This window comes from Panthera uncia (genome assembly GCF_023721935.1).
Source record: "Panthera uncia isolate 11264 chromosome A1 unlocalized genomic scaffold, Puncia_PCG_1.0 HiC_scaffold_17, whole genome shotgun sequence".
NCBI classification, from domain to species: domain Eukaryota; kingdom Metazoa; phylum Chordata; class Mammalia; order Carnivora; family Felidae; genus Panthera; species Panthera uncia.
In genome coordinates this window covers 31,039,944-31,060,328 of record NW_026057577.1, presented here as the reverse complement: position 1 = coordinate 31,060,328, position 20,385 = coordinate 31,039,944, and the positions used below count along the sequence as shown (strand labels likewise).

The following is a 20,385-nucleotide window of genomic DNA, read 5'->3' as shown; positions in this document are numbered from 1 at the left end:
CAAAGAGAAGAAGTACTGTAGCATTCAGCTCCAAAGCTACAAATCTGGTGGTGGGGGCTGGCTAAGGTCACAGAAAAATTAACTTCTGCATGCCACCTGGAATGATACCATTTATTCAGTGCTTGCTCTGGATAGGCACTATGCTAAAGTCTTTACTCAATATATAGTTGTATAATCCTCACAACTGTTGTATGAAATAGGTTATTTTACAGATGAAGAAACTGAAGCCCAGAAAAATTAAGTGCTGTGCCCAAGGTCATCCAGCATGTGTTGAACCCAGAAGGTCTATAAAGCTTGTGTTCTTAACTATTCACCACACTGTTAATATCCCAGGTGAGGGTAGCAGCAGGATTTAAAGCTTACCAGTGAGAGAGGGCCTGATAGAAGGCAGAAACCAAGATTACAAATGAAGTGGAGTAAGATGCAAGGTTTTCAGACTGTTGAGCCCAATCAGTGGATTGCAAAGCCTTGTAGGGCAAGTTTTGTCTCTTAATCATTTTTGCACCCGGTACAAATTTGAACCCATAATCAGTCTCAAAAGACATTATTGAATTGAATGACAGTTGAATAACATCATCTTTATAGAAAAGACTGCCTCATTTGTCATTATCTACAAGGTTCCCAAAGGCAATGCTGCTTATCTAGCAGGTGTTGGCAGTCACAGGGGACATGGTTGGTGGGCAGAGGGTGTGCTGGAAAAGCTGTCAATATAAGTGTTGGAGTCAAATTTATTTGCAGAGGCTTCCTCATCTCTCCCCTAGCTTTGGTTACCAATCATCATTAAAGGTCCAGTGATGTCAGACTCTCCACTCCAGTGCCCAGGCAGAAAGATGCTCCAGGCATCTCATTATTCTCACAAAAAGGCCGGCCTATTACATATGGAATTAGGATTGCTCTCAGCCTAGCAGTTTGACCCTGTTCCTGCCTTCCTGGTCCATTCCATGGGGATGGCACTGAGTAGACACTTAGAGTGGGCCTCCTGAGGAAATGCCTTTTCCCAGCCTGTCTTCCTACCCAAACTTGATTGGGCTTGGTTGCTGAAGGAGGGGGAGAGCAGAGGCAACACCCCTTGGCACCCCCCCCCCCCCAGCAACAACTCTGTTATTTCATCAGTCTCAGCCCTTTTCTAGCATTCCAACCATCTGAAATTGTTACTCTTTGTAGATCCCATTTTGAAACTATTGCCAGAGTGGAGTGGAAAGGGGATATCGGTCCCCAGTACAGCTTTCTAACCTCACTGGAGGAGAAGGTACAGGGAGGTAGTGTGGCTTTGGGGGAAAACAGGCCCTGTAGAAAAGCTGAGTAGCCAGAAGTTCACTTTCACAGCTCTCCTGGAAGACTGGCAGGGCAGATAGAGATTAAAATGAAGCACAAACTCCATTTAAAGTGCATTACAGCTCAGGAACCAGCTCCCCTTGGGCAGGGGAAGGGAGGAAAGGGCACAAGAGGCCACATCTCTTCTTCCTTATCTAGGGCCACATGTCTCTCTCCTAGCTTTGTGAAGGGTGATTTACACCCCTGGCTGGAATTACTCTCTTTCTGGGCTGATTACATCGGCAAATGCCCCCCAGAGGCCACAGCAGGATGGCCATATTCAGAAGCAGCAGCCAATAAATCTCAGAGGTTTATACTGCATTTCTTGATACCCTCCTCCTGGCCCTCTGCCAGGCCTCCGTAGAAGTGAGGAGAGGGCTTGGGCTGCAGGGTTAGGAGACAAAACCCTCCACTTCCTTTCATTATCTTCTTCTTTCTCTTTCTAAGCACTGCTTAGTTATTCTTCCAAGTCATTGTGCCTCTGTTTATCCTGGGAGCAGGTGGGAATCAACCCTAGGCTCGACAAATAACCTTACCCTTGTGGGTAGAAATCCTGGGCTCTTGGCACAGCTGTGTTTCTACCTCACTGTTTATTCTTGATAGAGTAGGTTGCTTTCAGAAACATCGATCTGAAAATTAGGAGGCTGCTAAATGGTCTAACACCTTCTTCAGGGATCCTGTCTTATCTATCTCCAGGGAAACCTCTAATCTGAGGAGGGTTTAATCCTTCCACCCTCCCTAATGACACTGAAGGGGTTGAATTTTGGAGGAGGCTAGTCTGGCAAAAGTCCTGGAATCTGGCCGCAGGACTGTCCTCAGCACAGCCATTTCACCTGTCTGGGACCCATCTTTGCAGAATCATGGGGTTAATGATAACAGCCCGACCTTACCCTTGAAGATACTTACAAGGGGGAAATGGAGGCAAAGATGTGCAAATTCTAAGCGGGGGGGGGGGGGGGACCTAGAAGTGCCCTGGTGCTGTTTGTTCAAGTTTTCTTGGAAGGGGTGGGGTGCGGAGTCCAGAAAGTGAGAAATGGTGCTTTTTTTTTTTTTTTTTTTTTTTTGATAAATACTTGATCTCTTGATATGGCGAGTCTCCAGCTACAGCTGCCACAATTGTCTTGGGCATAATTTCTACTCTAAGCGAAGTGGGCAACGGACGGCAGGTGGGCCGGCTCGGGTAGAGAACCCTCTGGCACGCACAAGCCGGGCGCATGCCCTTTTCGCCCCCACTCCCGCCTTCTTCCCGATAGAGTAGAAGCGACGCGGTTCGTCCGCGCGCTTCGGAGTTGGAGGGCGGCGCCCAGAACTCCGGTGGGAGAGTGTCGGCACCGCGCGCGAGGAAGGGCGGGAGGCGGCAGTGGCTGGCGGTCGAGGAGCCCGGCTCGCAGAACCTCAGCTCGAGGAGCTAGGGGAGCACGGCGCTGGGTGCAGGCATAGCGTCTCCGGAGCCGACGGCCGGCGTGCGGACAGAGCCATGGTTTGTCCTCCTAACCCGCGACCACTGGCGCCCTTATTCCTGCTGCTGCTGCTACCGCTGCCGCTTGGAGCCGGTGAGTGTCGTCTGTGCGTACGCGGAGCCGCTACGGCCAGGGCATTAAGGGGAGAGGAGAGGAACGCACGGGGTGGGGGTGGGGGTGGGGGGCATTGGTCACAGTTGTCCAGAGGGGGCTCAGACACCGCACTACCGCCGTCCCAGGTGGCCCTGTGTACGTGGAAGGAAGCCCTGGGTGCCGGGAAGGGGCTACCTTCCATGCCTAGTACAGTTTTTGAACTGTTGTAGATTGAATGCCAGTAATGGCCAGGATACCCAAGCATATCCTTGTTCCCCTACTCCCCATTCCCCCACTTTCCTCTTTTGAGGTGCGTCTACACAGACACAGAACAGTAGCAGCCAGGCCACTTCCACAACAGCATCTCTAGGAGGTGAGGAGAATCAGGCTGGGATGCCATTTGCTGCACATGGGCTTCAACCCTTCCACTCTCTTTAAGGACTGGGGAAGTGGAGTAGGTACGCGTGAAGAAAGAAGTTTTTTGTTAAAACTGACTTGTTACAAATTAGGGTTATAAACTGCTGCCAGAACTTCTAACATCATTATTTGAGAATATTTCTCACTGCCACCCCCTCCATCCTTTTAGAACATACTTTCATTATTTTAATTACAGCAGAAAACTCACTGTTGGGGAAGATGGCTCAGCACAGTGCATTGCTCTATTATAAATACACAATAAGTATCTTGTGGAATATATAGTTCAGGGCCTGGTTTTAGAACTATGCCATTCCCCCAGAAAAGGGTAGCCTTGGATCCAAGATCACAGGGAATATGCCTGTGACCTTTGGGAGTGGGATGGGTGCATGGAAATCTCATTGTGGGGCTCCTGCCCTGAGCCTCAGTGGAGGCAGAGACCATACATGGACCCGTCACTTCGGCTCACAAAGTAGTCACTGCAGAAATGAAATACTATATATGTGGAGCCTCGGCTGCAAGACAGATATGGAAGGAAGGAGGGAAAGGACTGGTCTATCCAGATTGACTCCATCAGTAAATCAGGGTAGCAAGTTATTACCAATCTGGTTTTACTGCCCAGAAAATTTCAGTAACCCTAACGGTATGGCTGAAACCTTACGGTATGCCTAACATCAGTCGGAAACCTTAAACACTTTCCCCATCAACCAATTAAGTATAACAAGTTCTACCCTGTTATGATGAACTTCAACATTGTCCCTACCTTCTTTTGTTAGAAGAAGGGTGGCCCTACCTTCTTTTGTTGAGGTGCAATTGCCCCTAAATCCACCATTGTTCAGACTCTGAACTGTCAGCTCTGAACTTGGAGGTTTACTTTTGAAAATTGTTCTGACTCAATATTTAGTCCAGTTTAAGCAGTGAGACGTGGACTTGCTACATTTCTTTCAGCAAGCACTTATTGAGTACGTACCAGCAGTAACATCTTAAATATAACATTTCTCAAACTGTTTACTTCGTTTTATTTAAAATTTGTGAGTATTTTTCATTTGTTGTTTTAGTTTTATTTAAATCCAAATTAGTTAATATATAGTGTAATAATGGTTTCAGGAGTAGAATTTACTGATTCATCACTAACATGTAACACCCAGTGCTCATCCCAGCAAGTGCTCTCCTCAATGCCCATCACCCATTCACCCATCCCCACCCTCCCACACCCCTCCAGCAACCCTTAGTTTGTTCTCTGTCTTTAAGGATCTCTTATGGTTTGCCTCTCTCTCTGTTGTCTTATTTTTCCTTCCCTTCCCCTTCTTAAACCATCCAAATCCATGTTTCTCTTTTGGTAAAGATAAATCTCTCATGCCTTCTCTAAATATGTTTTTGAAATTTCAAAAGTATTTTTCATCTTCCACATATATAACGATCAAATATACTTTTTTGAGCCACCCATTACCTTTGGAAATTCTGATATACTCCTGTAAGGGGCCTAACCTATATCTTCCCTAGCCCTCCATTGAGAAACACTGGTTTAATCCAAATTCCTCACCTTACATTTGGGAAACTAAGGCCCAGAAAGTGAAGCAAATTGTGCTAGGCAGAACTGGGACTAAGGTGAGTGAGTGAAGGGGGTGCCATTGAAAAAGTAGTCAAGATAAAGAATATTTTAATGTAATATATATTTTTTTAAGATTTTAAAAATTCTTTTAAGTAATTTCTACAGTGAATGTGGGGCTTAAACTCACAACTCTGAGATCAGAAGAGTCTCATACTCCACCAACTGAGTTGGCCAGGTGCTTCTTAATGCAGTATTTTTTTTTTAATGCAAAATCAGGGGCACCTGGGTGGCCCAGTCAGTTAAGGGTCTGATTTCGGCTCAGGTCATGATATCATGGTTCATGAGTTCAAAGTTCAAGCCCTGCTTCAGGCTCTTTGCTATGAGCACAGAACCTGCTTCAGATCCTCTGTCCCTCTCTGTGCCTCCCCTGTTCATTCTCTATCTTTCTCGCTTTTTTAATTTATTTATCAAAAAACAAATAAATGTTAAAAAAAATTTTTTAATGAAAATCAGAGGCGTTGCTGCTGCAGCCACCATCACATCCACAGTCATGCCGACGCACGAGTTCTCTGTGGACATGACCTGTGAAGGCTGCTCTAATGAGGTCAGTCAGGTGCTTAACAAGGTGGGAGAAGTTGAGTTTGACACTGACCTGTTCAACAAGAAGGTTTGCATCAACTCTGAGCACAGCATGGACCTTCTGCTGGAGACTGTGGGAAAAACAGGAAAAGCTGTTCCCTTCTTTGACCCCAAGTAGTGAGGGCCTGGACCCCTGGGCCCAAGATGGACCAAAGGGGACAGGCCTCTGATCCTCTCCTGACTTCCAGACAGACCTGGGGCCTGGCAGTCCTACTCAGCAATGGGGGTTCCTACAGAGACCCTCACTTGCCCAGCCTCTCCCTCGCTTCCCTGCAATAAAATCAAGCCACTCTGGTTGGAAAAAAATAAAAAAATAAAAATCAGTGCTGACTTGGGCACCTGCGTGCCTCAGTCAGTTAAGCATCTGACTTTGGCTCAGGTCATGATCTCACGGTTTGTGAGTTCAAGTCCCACATAGGGTGAACACGAGCCCCGTTCAGGTGAGCCCCACTCTCTCTCCCTCTCTCTCTCTCTCTGCCCCTTGTGGGATTCTTTCTCTCCCCCATCTCCCTCTGCCTCTCGCTTACTTGTGTCGTCTCTCTCTCAAGAAAAATCAAAATCAATGCTTGCTTCAGCAGCACATATACTAAAAATCAAAATCAATGCTTCCCCCCCCCCCAAAATCCATGAGGAGCAAAATATCAAAAATGTAAATAAAAAGAGTAACAATGTCATGCTGAAGCATATTGGAGCCTGAAGCAAAAGGTAAAATCAATACTACTGATCCTGCCTTTGTGCATTGGATATGACCAATTCTCAAACTTTGGGATGCATCATATTTTCCAGTGAACTTGCTAAAACTCAGATTCCCAGGCATTATCACCACAGCTTCTGATTCAGTAGTTCTGGGATGGTGTCAGAAATCTGCATTTTAATAAGTAATTGACTTAATTATTGTTTGATTGAAAGAAAAAGTTGGACTAACAAAACTCATGCCCCTCCTCATTCTGGTACTCTTTGATTTTAAATAGAGGGAAGGAGCTCAGAGAAGTTACAGAGGTGACTCACAAAATTCCCCTGTTATTTGTTTATTTCTTTTTTAAGTTTATTCATTATTTATTTTAAAAGAAACAGAGACAGCACTAGTGGGGGAGGGGCAGAGAACGAGGGAGAGAGAGAATCCCAAGCAGGCTCTGTGCTACCAGTGCAGAGCCTGATATAGGGCTGGAACTCACGAAACTGTGACATCATAACCTGAGCCAAAACCAAGAGTCAGACACTTAACTGACTGAACCACCCAGGCGACTCTGGTTATTATTAAAAAAAAATTTTTTTTTAACGTTTATTTTTGAGAAAGAGAGAGAGAGCGCTAGCAGGGGAGGGGCAGAGAGAGAGGGAGACAAAGAATCCAAAGCTGGCTCCAGGCTCTGAGCTGTCAGCACAGAGCCAAACGCGGGGCTCAAACCCACGAGCCGTGAGATCATTACGGCTGAAGCTGAAGTCTGGTGCTTAACCAACTGAGCCACCCAGGCACCCTAACCCTGGTTATTTTTTAAATAATAGGAGCTCATAAGGAACCAGCACTGTTCTAGGCACTGGCAACAGAGTAGTGATAAGATAGATGTAGAAGTCCAGAGGGGGAGATAATAAAAAATCAAGTTAAAAAAATTAAGTGATGATAAGTACTATGCAGAGAATTGGAGTAATGATGTAGTAGAGTAGCTAGGGGGTTATTTCACATTGGTTGGTTGGGGATGGCCTTTCTGCGATGCTATTTAGACAGAGAACTCAATTACCAGAAAGGGCCAACCATGTGAAGATCAGGGAGAAGAGCATTCCAAGCAGAAAGAAAGGCTAGGGCAAAAACGCTAAGGTTGACACAGACTTGTCTTGTTCAGTGGCAACAAAAGGAAGGCCAGTGTGGGTGAAAGGAAGTGGGAGAGGAGAAGAGAGCTGGAAGGTAAGGTTAGGTAAGTGAGCAGGGACCAGGTCTTACAAGGACAGGTCTTATATGCCCTGGTTTGTAAACCAGGGCATATAAACTAGATCCTAATCTAAACTTTTTTTTAATGTTTATTTATTTTTGAAGGAGAGAGAGACAGAGTGGGAGCCAGGGAGCGGCAGAGAGAGAGGGAGATGCAGAATTGGAATCAAACTCCAGGCTCTGAGCTGATAGCACAGAGCCTGACACAGGGCTCAAACTCAAGAGCTGTGAGATCATGACCTGAGCCCAAGTTGGACGCTTAACCGGCTAAGCCACCCAGGCACCCCTAAACTAGACCCTAATCTAAGTGCATTGGAGTTGTTGGAAGAAGTTAAGCAGAGTAATGAGATGATCTCATTTACAATATTTAAGAGATGCTCCCATATAATGCCAATCGGCATTAGAATTACATTATATTCACACAATGGAATGATATACGGCAAGGAAAACAAGCTAGTTGCAACTTAATGGGTAAACTTTACTTAGTGGGTGAACTTCATAAAGGTAATATTGAGCAAAAGAAACTAAGACACCAAAAGCACATGTTGTGTGATTGAAAAGCAGGCAAAAGTAATCTCTAATGTTAGAAATCAAGACATTGGTTTCTTTCAGAGGGGTTGGTGCCTGGCAGAGGGCATCTGGGGCACTGGTAATGTGCTGGTTCCTTATCTGAGGTCTGGTTACACAGTGTATTAAATTTAAAATTCATTGTACTGTACATTTTGATTAATACATGTTTCTGTATGTTGTACTTTAATAAAAAATTATTATCAAACATGATATACAAATGACTACCAAACACATGAAAATATGCTCAACATCATTAGTTATTAGGGAAATACAAATGAAAACCACAGTAATATACTATCTCACATCCATAAGGATGGCTGGTTAAAGAAAAAAAAAAAGGAAAATAAGAATTGACAAATTGGTACCTTTGTACATTGCTAATGGGAATGAAAAATGGTGCAGCCACTGTGAAAAACAATTTGGCGATTCTTCACAAAGTTAAACATAGAATTACCATACGACCCAGAAATTTCACTCATAGGTGTACACCTAAAAGAATTTTATGCAGGAATTCAAGCAAATACTTGTACATGGATGTTCACAGAAGCATTATTCACAATAACCAAAGCATGGAAACAACTCTAATGTCCACCAACTGATGGACTGATAAAATATGGGATATCCATACAATGAAATCTTACCCATCCATAAAAAAGAATGAAGTAGTGATACACGCTGTAATGTGTATCAATATGTTAGGGGTACCTGGGTGACTCAGTTGGTTAAGCATCCAACTCTCGATTTTGGCTCAGCTCATGATTTCACAGTTTATGGGTTCGAGCACTACATCAGGGTCCTCACTGTGGTTGAACCTGCTTGAGATTCTCTCTCTTCCCATCTGTCTGCCCCTTCCCTGTTTATGCATGCATGTGCTCTCTCTCAAAATAAATAAACTTAAAAAAAAAAGCAATATGTTAGAAGAAAGAAGCCAGATACAAAATATTACATATTTTATGATTCTATTTACATAAAATATCTAGAATAGGTATCTGTAGAGACAAAGCAGATTAGTGGTTGCCAGAGACTAGAGAGGTTGGAAAAGGGAGAGTGACTATTTAATGGGTATGGGTTTCCTTTTGGGGTCATGAAAATATATTGGAATTAGATAGAAGTGATTGTTGTACAACATTATGAATGTACTGAATGCCACTTAATTATGCCCTTTAAGATGGTTAATTTTATGTTGTATGAATTTTATCTCAATTGGAATGGTTTCCAACGTGTAAAAAAAAAAAAAAAGGTCATTAAAAAAGATGGCTGCGGATGCGTAGGTGGCTCAGTCAGTTAAGCTCCAACTTGGGCTCAGGTCATGATCTCGTGGTTCATGAGTTCAAGTCCCAAGTCAGGCTCTGTGCTGACAGTTTAGAGCTTGGAGCCTGCTTCGGATTCTGTGTCTCCCTCTCTCTCTGCCCTTCCCCTGCTTGTGTGCTCGCTCTCTCACTCTCTCAAAAATAAAATAAACATTAAAAAAATTTTTAAAGAAAGTTGGCTGCAACAGCAAAATGTTAGTTATGTAAGGTAAAGGATATATTAACTAATCTTATTGTCTTGATCACTTCACAATATATATGTAAATCGAATCATCACGTTGCCCACCTAAAACCTACACGATGTTTTATGTCCATTAAATTTCACTAAAGCTGGAAAACAAAACAAAAAAAAGTATGGCTGAATGGTATGGGAGAATGAATTTGGAGGATGGAATCAAGGAGACCAGTAAGGAGTCTTGGCAGTAGTTCAGACAAGAGCTGATGGTGGTTTGAGGGTGTGGTGATAGATGTGGAGAGAGGTGGACAGGTTCCTGATATATTGTGGAGTTGGCAGGACTTACTGGATTGAACATAGGATATGAAGGAAAGAGAAGAATTAAAAATGACTCTTAGATGTTTTGCCTTGCAAAACTGGCAGCATGATGGCTACCTTTTGACAAGGATGCTAAGTCCTAGGATGTAGGGAAGATCCACAAGGCTGACCTATAAACCAACATCGGTATTATTGAGTGACAGAATCAGCAAAAGTTCCCCAACACCAACACCAAACAGTTCCCCCGTAAAGGTATTTTAAAGTGACTTTTAATGGAAACCTCAGAGTTGTCGCTGACTCTCATTTAGCACTCCTATGCACATTGTCAACTCTCTGGTTATTATACTAGCCCTGCCTGTGCATTGCTCTGCCAAGGGCCCTCTTCCCTGTGCCTGGCAGGGTCATATCAGGCTCAGCTTCGGACAACAGTCCCCCTCCTTCTCTTAGGAGGCTGAGCAGCCTCTCTTCAAATCCACCTCTTCTTGGGCCTCATCTATTCTGTCCAGATTGTGACAGCTGCAGATTCTTTACTCCTACTGGGCTTTTCTCTCCACTTATTCCTAAAGGCCTCTAAGCCACCCCAAGACTTTCCTGCCCAAGGTTTCATCTTGAATCCTCTACTCCACCTCACAACTTGTTACTCCCAGGCAGCTACTCTGACCTTATGTGAGCCTCACCTGGTCTCTCTTCCTCCACAGCAGACCCTCTCCCTATAGAGGGCTGGCTCGTGAACAGCTGTATTCAGGCCAGGAGGAAGTGCCAGGCTGATCCTGTTTGCAGTGCTGCCTACCACCACCTGAATTCCTGCACCTCTAGTATAAGCACCCCGTCACCCACACAGGAACTTTTGGTCCCTGAGGACTGCAGGGAGGCAGCAAAGCACCTCAGGAATAGCTCTCTGATGAGCTGCACATGCCATCGACGCATGAAGAACCAAGTTGCCTGCCTGGACATTTACTGGACCATTCACCTTGCCCGCAGCTTTGGTGAGGCCCCCCTCATAGAGTGGACTAAGCTAAGGAAGATGGCTCTTGTGGGGTGGTTGTTTAATCCTACAGGATATAGGCTGCATGGTAGATTCTGGCTGGGATGGTAATGAAGCTCTGCACTTGACATCTACAAGAAGTAGAGGGAGGAATTGGCAGTATTCTTTTGGGCACCCACAGCGCTGCTCTCTCTTCTTCCTACTTCCCCCTTTCCTACCTGGCAACATGTAGCTGCCTCTTGGCAGAGCTCTGAACCAGACTGTGGCCCAACCTGGGGAGCTCCTGGGACAGAAGTGTATGGAGAAAAGGTGGAGGAAAATGGTCTTAACCCGTACACAGATTCCAAATACAACGTAATCCATAAGTTCAGAGAGAGTGGGAAACAGCATCCTGGTCCTGCCTTTAACAGAAAGGATACTCGTTAACCAGACAGAAGATAGTGAGAGAGAAGGACTAGAAGAGCCAAAGAGAGGAGCTTCTTCTGACTCTTTCCAGAGACGCCTCTCTGTATTAGTCAGCTTTTACTGGACTGTGCTGCAGTAACAAGACAGTGATTTGTAAAACAAAGTTTTCATTCTTGCTCATGTTCTGTGTTAACTATTTCATGTATCTTCTTCATTCTGGGATCCTGGCTGAAGGTACGGCCTCCATCTGGAATGTTCTTTTCTCATGGCAGAGGGAAATGAGTAATGGCAGAAGCAAATGATGCCTTTAAAAGCTACTCAGATGTTACATAAAATACTAACACTCACATTCCACAAACAAAGCAGATCACATGGCCAAGCCTGAATCCCTGGTGAGGGGAAGTATACTCTTCCCACAGGAGACCCTGAAAATCACATGGCAGTAAGTGTGGCAACCTAAGAGTTCTATCCAAATAGTATAGCAGGCTTCCCGACTAGGATCTTGTGATAATTTCTTTGTCAGGTGTGGATAGGACTCCCCTTGATCTAGTTAACTGTGGACAAAAAGGACCAGTCATCTGCCTGCTTCCAACATATTCTCAGTATACATCAGTGGAACAGGGACTGGAGAACCACCACAAACACTCTCAGAAAGAGGAGGAATGAGAAGCACACAGCAGACATTACTTCATAGCTGTTCTGAAGTCCTCTGCACAAATTGTTGTCTAAGGGCCATCTTCCCTGGGAGTAGGAATTGCTCTTTAATAAGGCCCTGCTTTTGCTCCCTGGGACAGTTGCTTTATCTGTTGTTCTCCAGGGCTCTTGGCCCAGCCCCCTCCCCATGACAGGTTTCTTTGGCCATATCTGAGATGGATATTGGAGACTCTCACCTCTTTGAGGAGTGAACAGCATTCTCAGCTTGCTGCCTACCTGAGAAACGTTGGGGCATTTTAAGTCTCCATTAGAGTCTATTTGAATCCTGGCTGGTGGCTCTTAGCAGTACAACTTTCTCAAAACATAATTGCTTTTTTTATATCTTTGGTTTCTGTCACCTCTGGTGCCAGTAGCCTTCCCTATAATTCTTTTCAAGACATATATCTCTTTCTAGACTTAATTAGAAGTATCTTGCTCTTATCAGAGGGAGAGCCACTACCCTAGTCTTTTTTCCCTGAGCATAACTGGCAGGATTTATTGATACCATCTTAATCAGTGAGAGATCTCCACAAAGGGCATGATAGCCATATACCTGAAATTTCTGGATTTTTTCTTTTCTTTTTCCTCTCTATTTGCAAACTGATCAATTCTTCTCTGAGCTTAACTTTCTTGTAGTACCTTGCAACATGCCAATGGCAATCAAGACATATTAGTAAAGGGGCACCTGGGTGGCTCAGTCAGTTAAGCTCCTGACTTGGGCTCAGGTCATGATCTTTTAGTTCGTGAGTTCGTGCCCCACATTGGGCTCTGTGCTGACAGCTTGCAACAGTTGGGAGCCTGGAACCTACTTCAAATTCTGTCTCCTTCTCTCTCTCTGCCCCCCCCCCCCACTCTTGTCTCTCAAAAATAAATAAACATTTAAAAATTAAAAAAAGAAGACATACTAGTAACCTTCTGCTTCTCAGCTTCTTTTCCTTAAAGCACAAGCTCATTCAATATAACATCTTCCTTCCAAGTTATTGCAGGCAACAGTTTTCCCAAATGCTTTCCCACTGCATATTGAGGACCGCCATTTTTCATACTTCAGGAACAGCTTATTTACATCCACTCACTGCCCAGTCCCAAAGCCAATAAAATTTTAGATTTTTAGATCTCAGATCTTAGATTTTTTTTGTTACTGCAGCACTCATTTCTAGATACCAATTCAAATTTTTTAATTTTTATTTTTATTTAATTTATTTTTTTAAGTAGGCTCCATGCCCAGTGTGGAACCCAACATGGGGCTTACACTCATGACCCTGAGATCAAGACCTGAGCTGAGATCAAGAGTCAGGTGCTTAACCGACTGAGCCACCCAGACAACCCCACCAATTACATTTTTAATAAGAATTTGCCAGGTTATGCTGCAGTAATAACCAACCAACCCCCACATATCTGGCCTCCTAGAAAAAAATTTAATTTTTGTTCATGTTACACATCGTCTGTGGGCTTCCTTGAGTGGGATTTGTCTTTGCCCTACCTGTCTTCTTCATTTGATGATCCAGGCTGCTAGAGGGAAAAGAGCAGCAGCAAGACCATGTGATGGTTCTTAAAGCTTCTGCTCAGATGTGATTTATGTCACTTCAGCTCACAATCCACAAGCCAAAGCAAATCACATAGGCAATCCTTATAGTAGGGTGTGAAAGTATACTCCTCTCATAGGGGCCCTGAAAGTCACATGGCAACTGAGGTGGGGGTGTGTGTGTATAATCTTCTCATAGGGTGGGTAGCTAGCAAATAGCTGGAAACAGTAATGCAATTTACCACCCTTTTTGTTCCCTGTTTTCCACTCCTCATTCTAATCAGTTCTCTTTCAGAACTTCCCAAGACTTCTCCCTAGATCCTCTTGTCTTCTTGCCTTTCCCCTTGGGAGCTTTCAGGGCTTCCCAGATATCCAGACCATCCTTTCCTACTTGCTTGACCTCATCCATATTTTTTCCTCCCTATAGATGCATTCTCAAAGGCAAACTGGGTGACACTTTGCACTCTTTCATCCTTCTCTTCCAACAAGATTAGCCAACATTTATTGAGTACCTACTGTGTCTATGAGCTATGCAGTGACTTTATGATCTATTATGTCCCCTTAAGGAGCCCACAGCCCCTCCTGTTCCCAGCCTCCAATCTGGTCCTCAGGATTCTTATCACCTTGTCTCTAGGTGACTATGAACTGGATGTCTCCCCCTATGAAGACACCGTGACCAGAAAACCCTGGAAAATGAATCTCAGCAAACTGAACATGCTCAAACCAGGTGTGGAGGGCAGTCTGAGGTTGGGACATGAGGGATGGACCTGGACCCTGAAGGAAGGGTGGCTGATGGGGAACACAAGCCAGATGGAGGGCGTGTTGGGAGAGAGTTCTAGCCTGCCACGTAACTAAAGAAGCATTGTGTCAGGGTGGAAGTCTGAGCTGTGAGCATTTGTGGTCTTATATGTCAACAAATAGTTAATAGGGAGGCCATTAGGGCTCCTTGGTTCCAAAAGGTGGGTCTCTACAAAGCGTTTGATGGAGTGGCAGCAGTCCCAGAAAAAAAAATGCTGAAATAAAGTAGTTACCCTCATTCGAGGCAGCCAGGAAAGTAGCTTTTTGTCCCTGAAGACTAGGAAATTGCTTGTTTTCATACCATTTTAATGGGATGGGTGAGGTGTTGGGCAGGGAAAATGGTGAGAAAGAATGTGACTGCTCAGGGGTTACTCAGGGTGGGGAGCCATCAGTCTGGCAAGGACTAAAATGCATTTTTTTTTTTTTTGGAAAGTGAGGCTCTTGTGTTAATTGGAAAGGCACACACACACAGACACTCATTTTTTGAGAAAGATAGGAGCTTTGTTGTACAGTTAGTCCTGTATATTGGAATTAGTATTTTGAGAGAAAAGTGTAGAGATTTATGCATAAACACTTACTTATAAGGAATCTGGGAATAACCTGTTCCATTTACTCCATTGTTCTGACTGCTGGAATGTTGTCAATAAAAATATCACCATAATTTCCCCAGCCTCAGAGCACAGGGAACTTTTATGCATGCATCAATCATTAAAAGCAGACAGGTAATATTAAAAATGGGCCGAATAGATGCAAAACCAAACAAAAATCCTCAGCAGAATTTAGTTGCATATGTTTTGGACAGTTCAGAAAGTGCTTTAGAATGTTGTAGGGCCTCTAGATGATGATTTCCACCATGAGACTTCAATCCACCATGGGATTGAGGAAAGGGTTTTGGTTATTTGAACTTTCTGGCCACTTCAAGTCTAGGTAAATGAGTGTAAGATATGTATATGGCCTATTTTATTTTATTTATTTTATTTTATTTTATTATTATTTTTTTAACACGTAGGAAAGCTGAGGAGTAGGATGGGGGAAGCTCACAAATACCAGATATAGTTTATGGGTAGAGGGAAAGCCTAGGATTCGCAGTGGACTTATTCCAGGGAGTCCTACCTTTCCTCCTACCCCCACCACCATCCTTGTTAAATCCGAGGTTTGCAGGGGTTCCTAGCAAAACTGGGCTGCACGTTTGCAGAGAGGACTGGTGACTTGGTGCCCTTATCCCCGCAGACTCAGACCTCTGCCTCAAGTTTGCCATGCTATGTACTCTTAATGATAAGTGTGATCGGCTGCGCAAGGCCTATGGGGAAGCGTGCTCGGGATCCCGCTGCCAGCGCCACATCTGCCTCCATCAGCTCCGCGCCTTCTTCGAGAAGGCTTCGGAGCCCCACGCTCAGGGCCTCCTGTTGTGCCCCTGCGCACCGGCCGACCAGGGCTGCGGGCAACGCCGGCGCAACACCATTGCTCCCAGCTGCGCTCTGCCGTCTGGGGCCCCCAACTGCCTGGAGCTGCAGAGCCTCTGCGTCGCTGACCCGCTGTGCAGGTGCCAGTGCTGGGGCGGGAGGGCTGGGTGTGGGTAAGGGCTCAGTGCACGCCACTCCTTATGGGTGCTTTCCTGTGCAGAGCTGGGCTTGCCCCCCTGAGGCCGTGGACTGACTTCACCCTGTAGTATTTTCTGAAAACCCTGTGATCAAAAAAAATTGTTTTCCTTTGTGTAAAAACTTCAGAAAATATAAAACGTATAAAATCCATCAGAATCCATCACCTGAAGATAATCTACATACTTTTGGGAGCGTTTCCTTCCAGTCTTTTTTGTATACCCATAAACAAAACTGGATTCTCTAGAAATATATTTGTACCTTCTTTTTTTTTCACTTATGTGCGTATCTCCTGAGCATTTTTCCATGGAGGCAGCAGGGAACAGTGGTGAAGACAGGCTCTGAAGTCAGACAGATGTGAATTTAAATCCTGGGGCTGTTCGATTTTGAGCCCGTCACTTTAAAGCTAAAATTCCATCACTTAACCTAACGTTCCTCTGAGTCCTCTGTAAAAAGTGGGATAATAATACAGACCTCATGGGATTCTGGTGAGCGTTAAATTACATAATTTATGTAGAGTGCTTAGCTTACTGGTGCAGAATAAGTGCTCAATAAATGGTGGGTGCTTATTTTGTGTTTTACTGTCCTTTTGGCAACTTTATTTTTAACGTTTTTTTTTTTTTTTTTTTTTTTTTTTATTTTTGGGACAGAGAGAGACAGAGCATGAACGGGGGAGGGGCAGAGAGAGAGGGAGACACAGAATCGGAAACAGGCTCCAGGCTCCGAGCCATCAGCCCAGAGCCTGATGCGGGGCTCGAACTCACGGACCGCGAGATCGTGACCTGGCTGAAGTCGGACGCTTAACCGACTGCGCCACCCAGGCGCCCCTTGATTTTTAAATGCCTACATTGCATTCCATTTTATGGATGCCCCATTCTTTATTTAATCCTTCCTCAATTGTTGGATGTTTAGGTTGCTTTTTTTATTGCTATAAATAATGCAGTAAATATCACTTGTTCATTAATCTTTGTGCACAAATCTAACTATTACTTAGGATGTGTGGCCATAACTGCCATTACCAAATCAAAGTACACAACTGTTGGTAAGGTGTTTGATATGTATTGTCCAGAAAATTTGAAATTCTGACCTGGCTTTCCTCTGCCTTCTCAGGACAAAACATTCACCAAATTGAAGTTATCATCCACTCAAGTAGAATTCGTTGACAGTGAGAGTCACTTATTTTGCAGCCTGGTTCTACCCCTTATTTCTCCGTAACCTTGGGCAAAGTTATTTAACCTCTCTGAGCTCCACTTCCTTCTTCTGTAAAATACTACATAAAAGCTCTCAATCATCATAACACCAACACTTAGTGAGTACTTACTATGGGCTAGGTACTGTTTTAGGTACTTAGTATGTATTAACTCATGTAAACCTTACAAGATAGATGGTGCTGTTGTTTTTTTATCATCTGCATTTTACAGAGAAGAAACCATATCAGAGAATGTTTAAATAGCTTGTTGAGACTCATCCAGGTAGTAAGTCAGGTTACTGAATGAGGGCTGGAATGAAGAAGTCTGGCCTGGAGTCTGGCCTAACTGCTCTGCTAGACTGCCTATTGTGTTGCTGATAGCTATTACTATCACATAACAAGTGCTGGTCTGGATGACTAAGATACTGTCCTTTCATTCAAGGAGTTTGCTTTTGGGTGAGCATGACAGAGAAGTAAACCACCTATCCAACAAAAGGCAAAATGTAAGGAAAATTGCAGAAATATGTACAGAAAAACATACTTGTATCATCTGAAGATAACCAGCCTTACCTATTGTAGGATCAATGTTAATAATAACAGTCTTTAACATTTAATGAACATTTCATATGTACCAACAACTATGCTAAATGCTGTACATGCAGTCTCTTACCTCATCCTCACAAAAACCCATGAGGAAGTACTGTTTTCATTTCTATTCATAGTTGACAAAACTGAGGTTAAAGAAGCTGCCTGAAATCTCATACCTAGGGATTGTGGAGCCCAAATTCAGAGTGGCATGCTTTGGGACTGGGGTGATCGTGCCCTTAATTGTGATAGAAACAGGCTTCACTGAGGGGGAAGCCCTGGACCATGCCCTGAATGCAAAGGAGGATTTGGCATGAAGATGGGTCTGTCATCTAAAGGGGAGCAAGGGTGAAGGCTGCAGACCAGACCCTCAATGGGTACTCTTGAAATTTCCCTTCTTCCAGATCTCGCCTGGTGGATTTCCAGACCCACTGCCATCCTTTGGACATCCTAGGGACCTGTGCAACAGAGCAGTCCAGATGTCTGCGAGCATACATGGGGCTGATTGGTGAGGCTGGGGGCCATATGAAGGGAGCCCACAGGGTGGCTACTCCCAGGGGTGAGAATCCTCTGGAGACTGAACCCAGATGGGGTGGACCTGAGACAGGTGACAGAGAGTGGGGGTTGAAGTTTGGGTGGCCTAGGCCCTGACAGTCCTCTATTCACCCCACAGGGACTGCCATGACTCCCAACTTTGTCAGCAATGTCAACATCAGTGTTGCCTTAAGCTGCACCTGTCGAGGCAGTGGCAACCGGCAGGAGGAGTGTGAACAGCTGGAAGAGTCCTTCTCCCACAACTCCTGCCTCAGTGAGTGCATTACACCTGCTCCCAGCCCCCGGGATTGGATCAGCTGGACCCAGTTTGAGGAAAAGTGTCAGCTCTGTGGTCCACACTGGTTCCATCCATCTCCTGCAGACAGACCAGCCCCCTCCTACTCCCTGGTGACCCCTCAAGCTTCCTGTTCAACCTGTCTTGGCCCCAGGGACACTCTTCAGCTTTAGGAATAAGCAAGCAGAATGAAACAATATCCCATTCCTACCCATCCTTCCATATGCCAGGGTCCCTAAGACATTCCCTTTTCTTTCATGGGAGCCTAAGAGATCTCCAACATATGCCCGCTTCTGTTTACCTTCTCTCCTCTCCTTAGTGGAGGCCATTGCAGCTAAGATGCGTTTTCACAGCCAACTCTTCTCCCAGGACTGGGCAGACTCTACCTTTTCTGTGATGGAACGCCAGGTAGGGTCTCCTTTATTACACACCTCCTACCTTTACTGGTCTAGCTGGGGGAAACCCAGACAAGGGGACAGATGAGGTGACCTCATTGTGGTCATGAATACTATAGATCTCTAGTGGACACATCAGGGGTGGGGGGGACAGGCTTTGACTGATGCCAAAGTGGTGAAGGGGGTGGAGCTGACTCCATTCCATTTCTTCTACAGAACAAAAATCCTGCTCTGATGCCACAGCCCTGGGTGCCCTCTCTTTTCTCCTGTACACTTACTTTGATTCTTCTCCTGAGCCTCTGGTAGCTGGACTTCCCTTGGGCCCCTCTCCCCTCTACCACACCAGCCTGACCTTCAGCCTGCAAGGGGTAAGGAAAGAGCGGCATCAGGAAGGAGGTGCAGTAAACAACATGGCGACCCTCAGTCCATACTGCATATCCAACTGACTCCACATGGGGCCATCGTTGAAACTGTGACTCGTTCCCTCCTCAGCCCTTCCTTAGGACTTGGTGACCATGATTTAGCCATATCTTCTAGTGGAGACCATCTCTACCAATCTCTCTCGTAATCCTTTCCTCTTGCCCATCAGAATCACCCAGGCTCTAACAAATCAGTCATTATCTATTGCATTCTCCAGGTAGGCAGGGCTGGATGTTCTGAGGCAGCATAGAAAGACAGTCCCCATTGTAAGGAAGGCTGGTGCAAGACTCCTACCCCCTTGTCTCCTCCTCTGAATGGGATATAGGAACCTAGTGCCTACCGTACCTGGGGATCCATCAGAGCATTTGAGCCTCAGGAGACGGAACATTTGGGTTTTGCTTTCTTCCTGCTACTGTCCTGAAGTATCCCCAGCCCCTTGGATCATAATTAAACATTTGGCTTAAAACTTTGTTCTTTTCCTGTTTTCTCGCATTGTGAATTTATGTAGAATTAGAAGTGTTACAGATACAAAAATAGAGGTGGCCAGGACCAGGAGACACAGTTACCCTGCCACCAATTGCTGTGTGACCTCAGCAATTCTCTCAACGTCCCTTGTACTTAACATGGAGTTGGAAGGAAAAATAGCTTATGTGAGGCTTTGGACCTGGTATCTGTCCCAGATCCAGCCATATCTGGGATACTACCTGGGATCTGCCACAGGAGCTGAGAGGGGAGTATCCCCAGTCAACCAAAGAATTTATTGAGCACCTGCTCATGTTATTGGCTTGCTCCAGACCATGATGGGGGCCAGAGGAAATGAGAGACTGGTCCTCAATCCCATTTGCAATCCTGTTGGGATTAGGAAACAAAGTAGTTGGGAAAATATATTTATAGAGCTGTGGACATTTGTCTATTCATTCACTCACTCTTTCCTTAAGCATCTGATGAGTGCTGGCTCAGCAAGGCACTGTGCTGGATGCAGGAGATTCTGGAGTAATAATTCAGATACTGTTTTCAAGTCTTTAACACTCCAGAGCAGAGGAATAGACAAGAAGAACAAAACAGTGCAATAAGTGCTGTACAATAATTATAATAATAACCATCATTTATTGAGCCTCTACTGCATGCAAGTACATGCATTAATTCATTTGATCTTCCAACAATATTTGACTTTGTTGGTTAATAGCTATATGACCT

The 20,385-nt window shown here is 44.8% G+C and overlaps 1 protein-coding gene across 2 annotated transcripts; it reads left to right on the top strand.

Moving 5' to 3' along the window:
- Positions 1-2,417: 2,417 nt before the first annotated feature.
- GFRA3 (GDNF family receptor alpha 3) lies at positions 2,418-19,673 on the top strand. Of its 2 annotated transcripts, none has more exons than XM_049649267.1 (8): positions 2,418-2,867; positions 10,468-10,755; positions 14,009-14,101; positions 15,403-15,715; positions 17,949-18,052; positions 18,218-18,352; positions 18,693-18,781; positions 18,985-19,673. In XM_049649267.1, exons 1-8 carry the CDS (start codon positions 2,792-2,794, stop codon positions 19,072-19,074), a joined length of 1,188 nt encoding a protein of 395 aa, XP_049505224.1. In that variant the 5' UTR covers positions 2,418-2,791; the 3' UTR covers positions 19,075-19,673. The 2 variants fall into 2 exon arrangements, with proteins under 2 accessions (XP_049505224.1, XP_049505225.1); XM_049649268.1 differs by having other exon boundaries at positions 2,419-2,867; positions 10,471-10,755.
- The last annotated feature ends 712 nt before the right edge of the window (positions 19,674-20,385 follow it).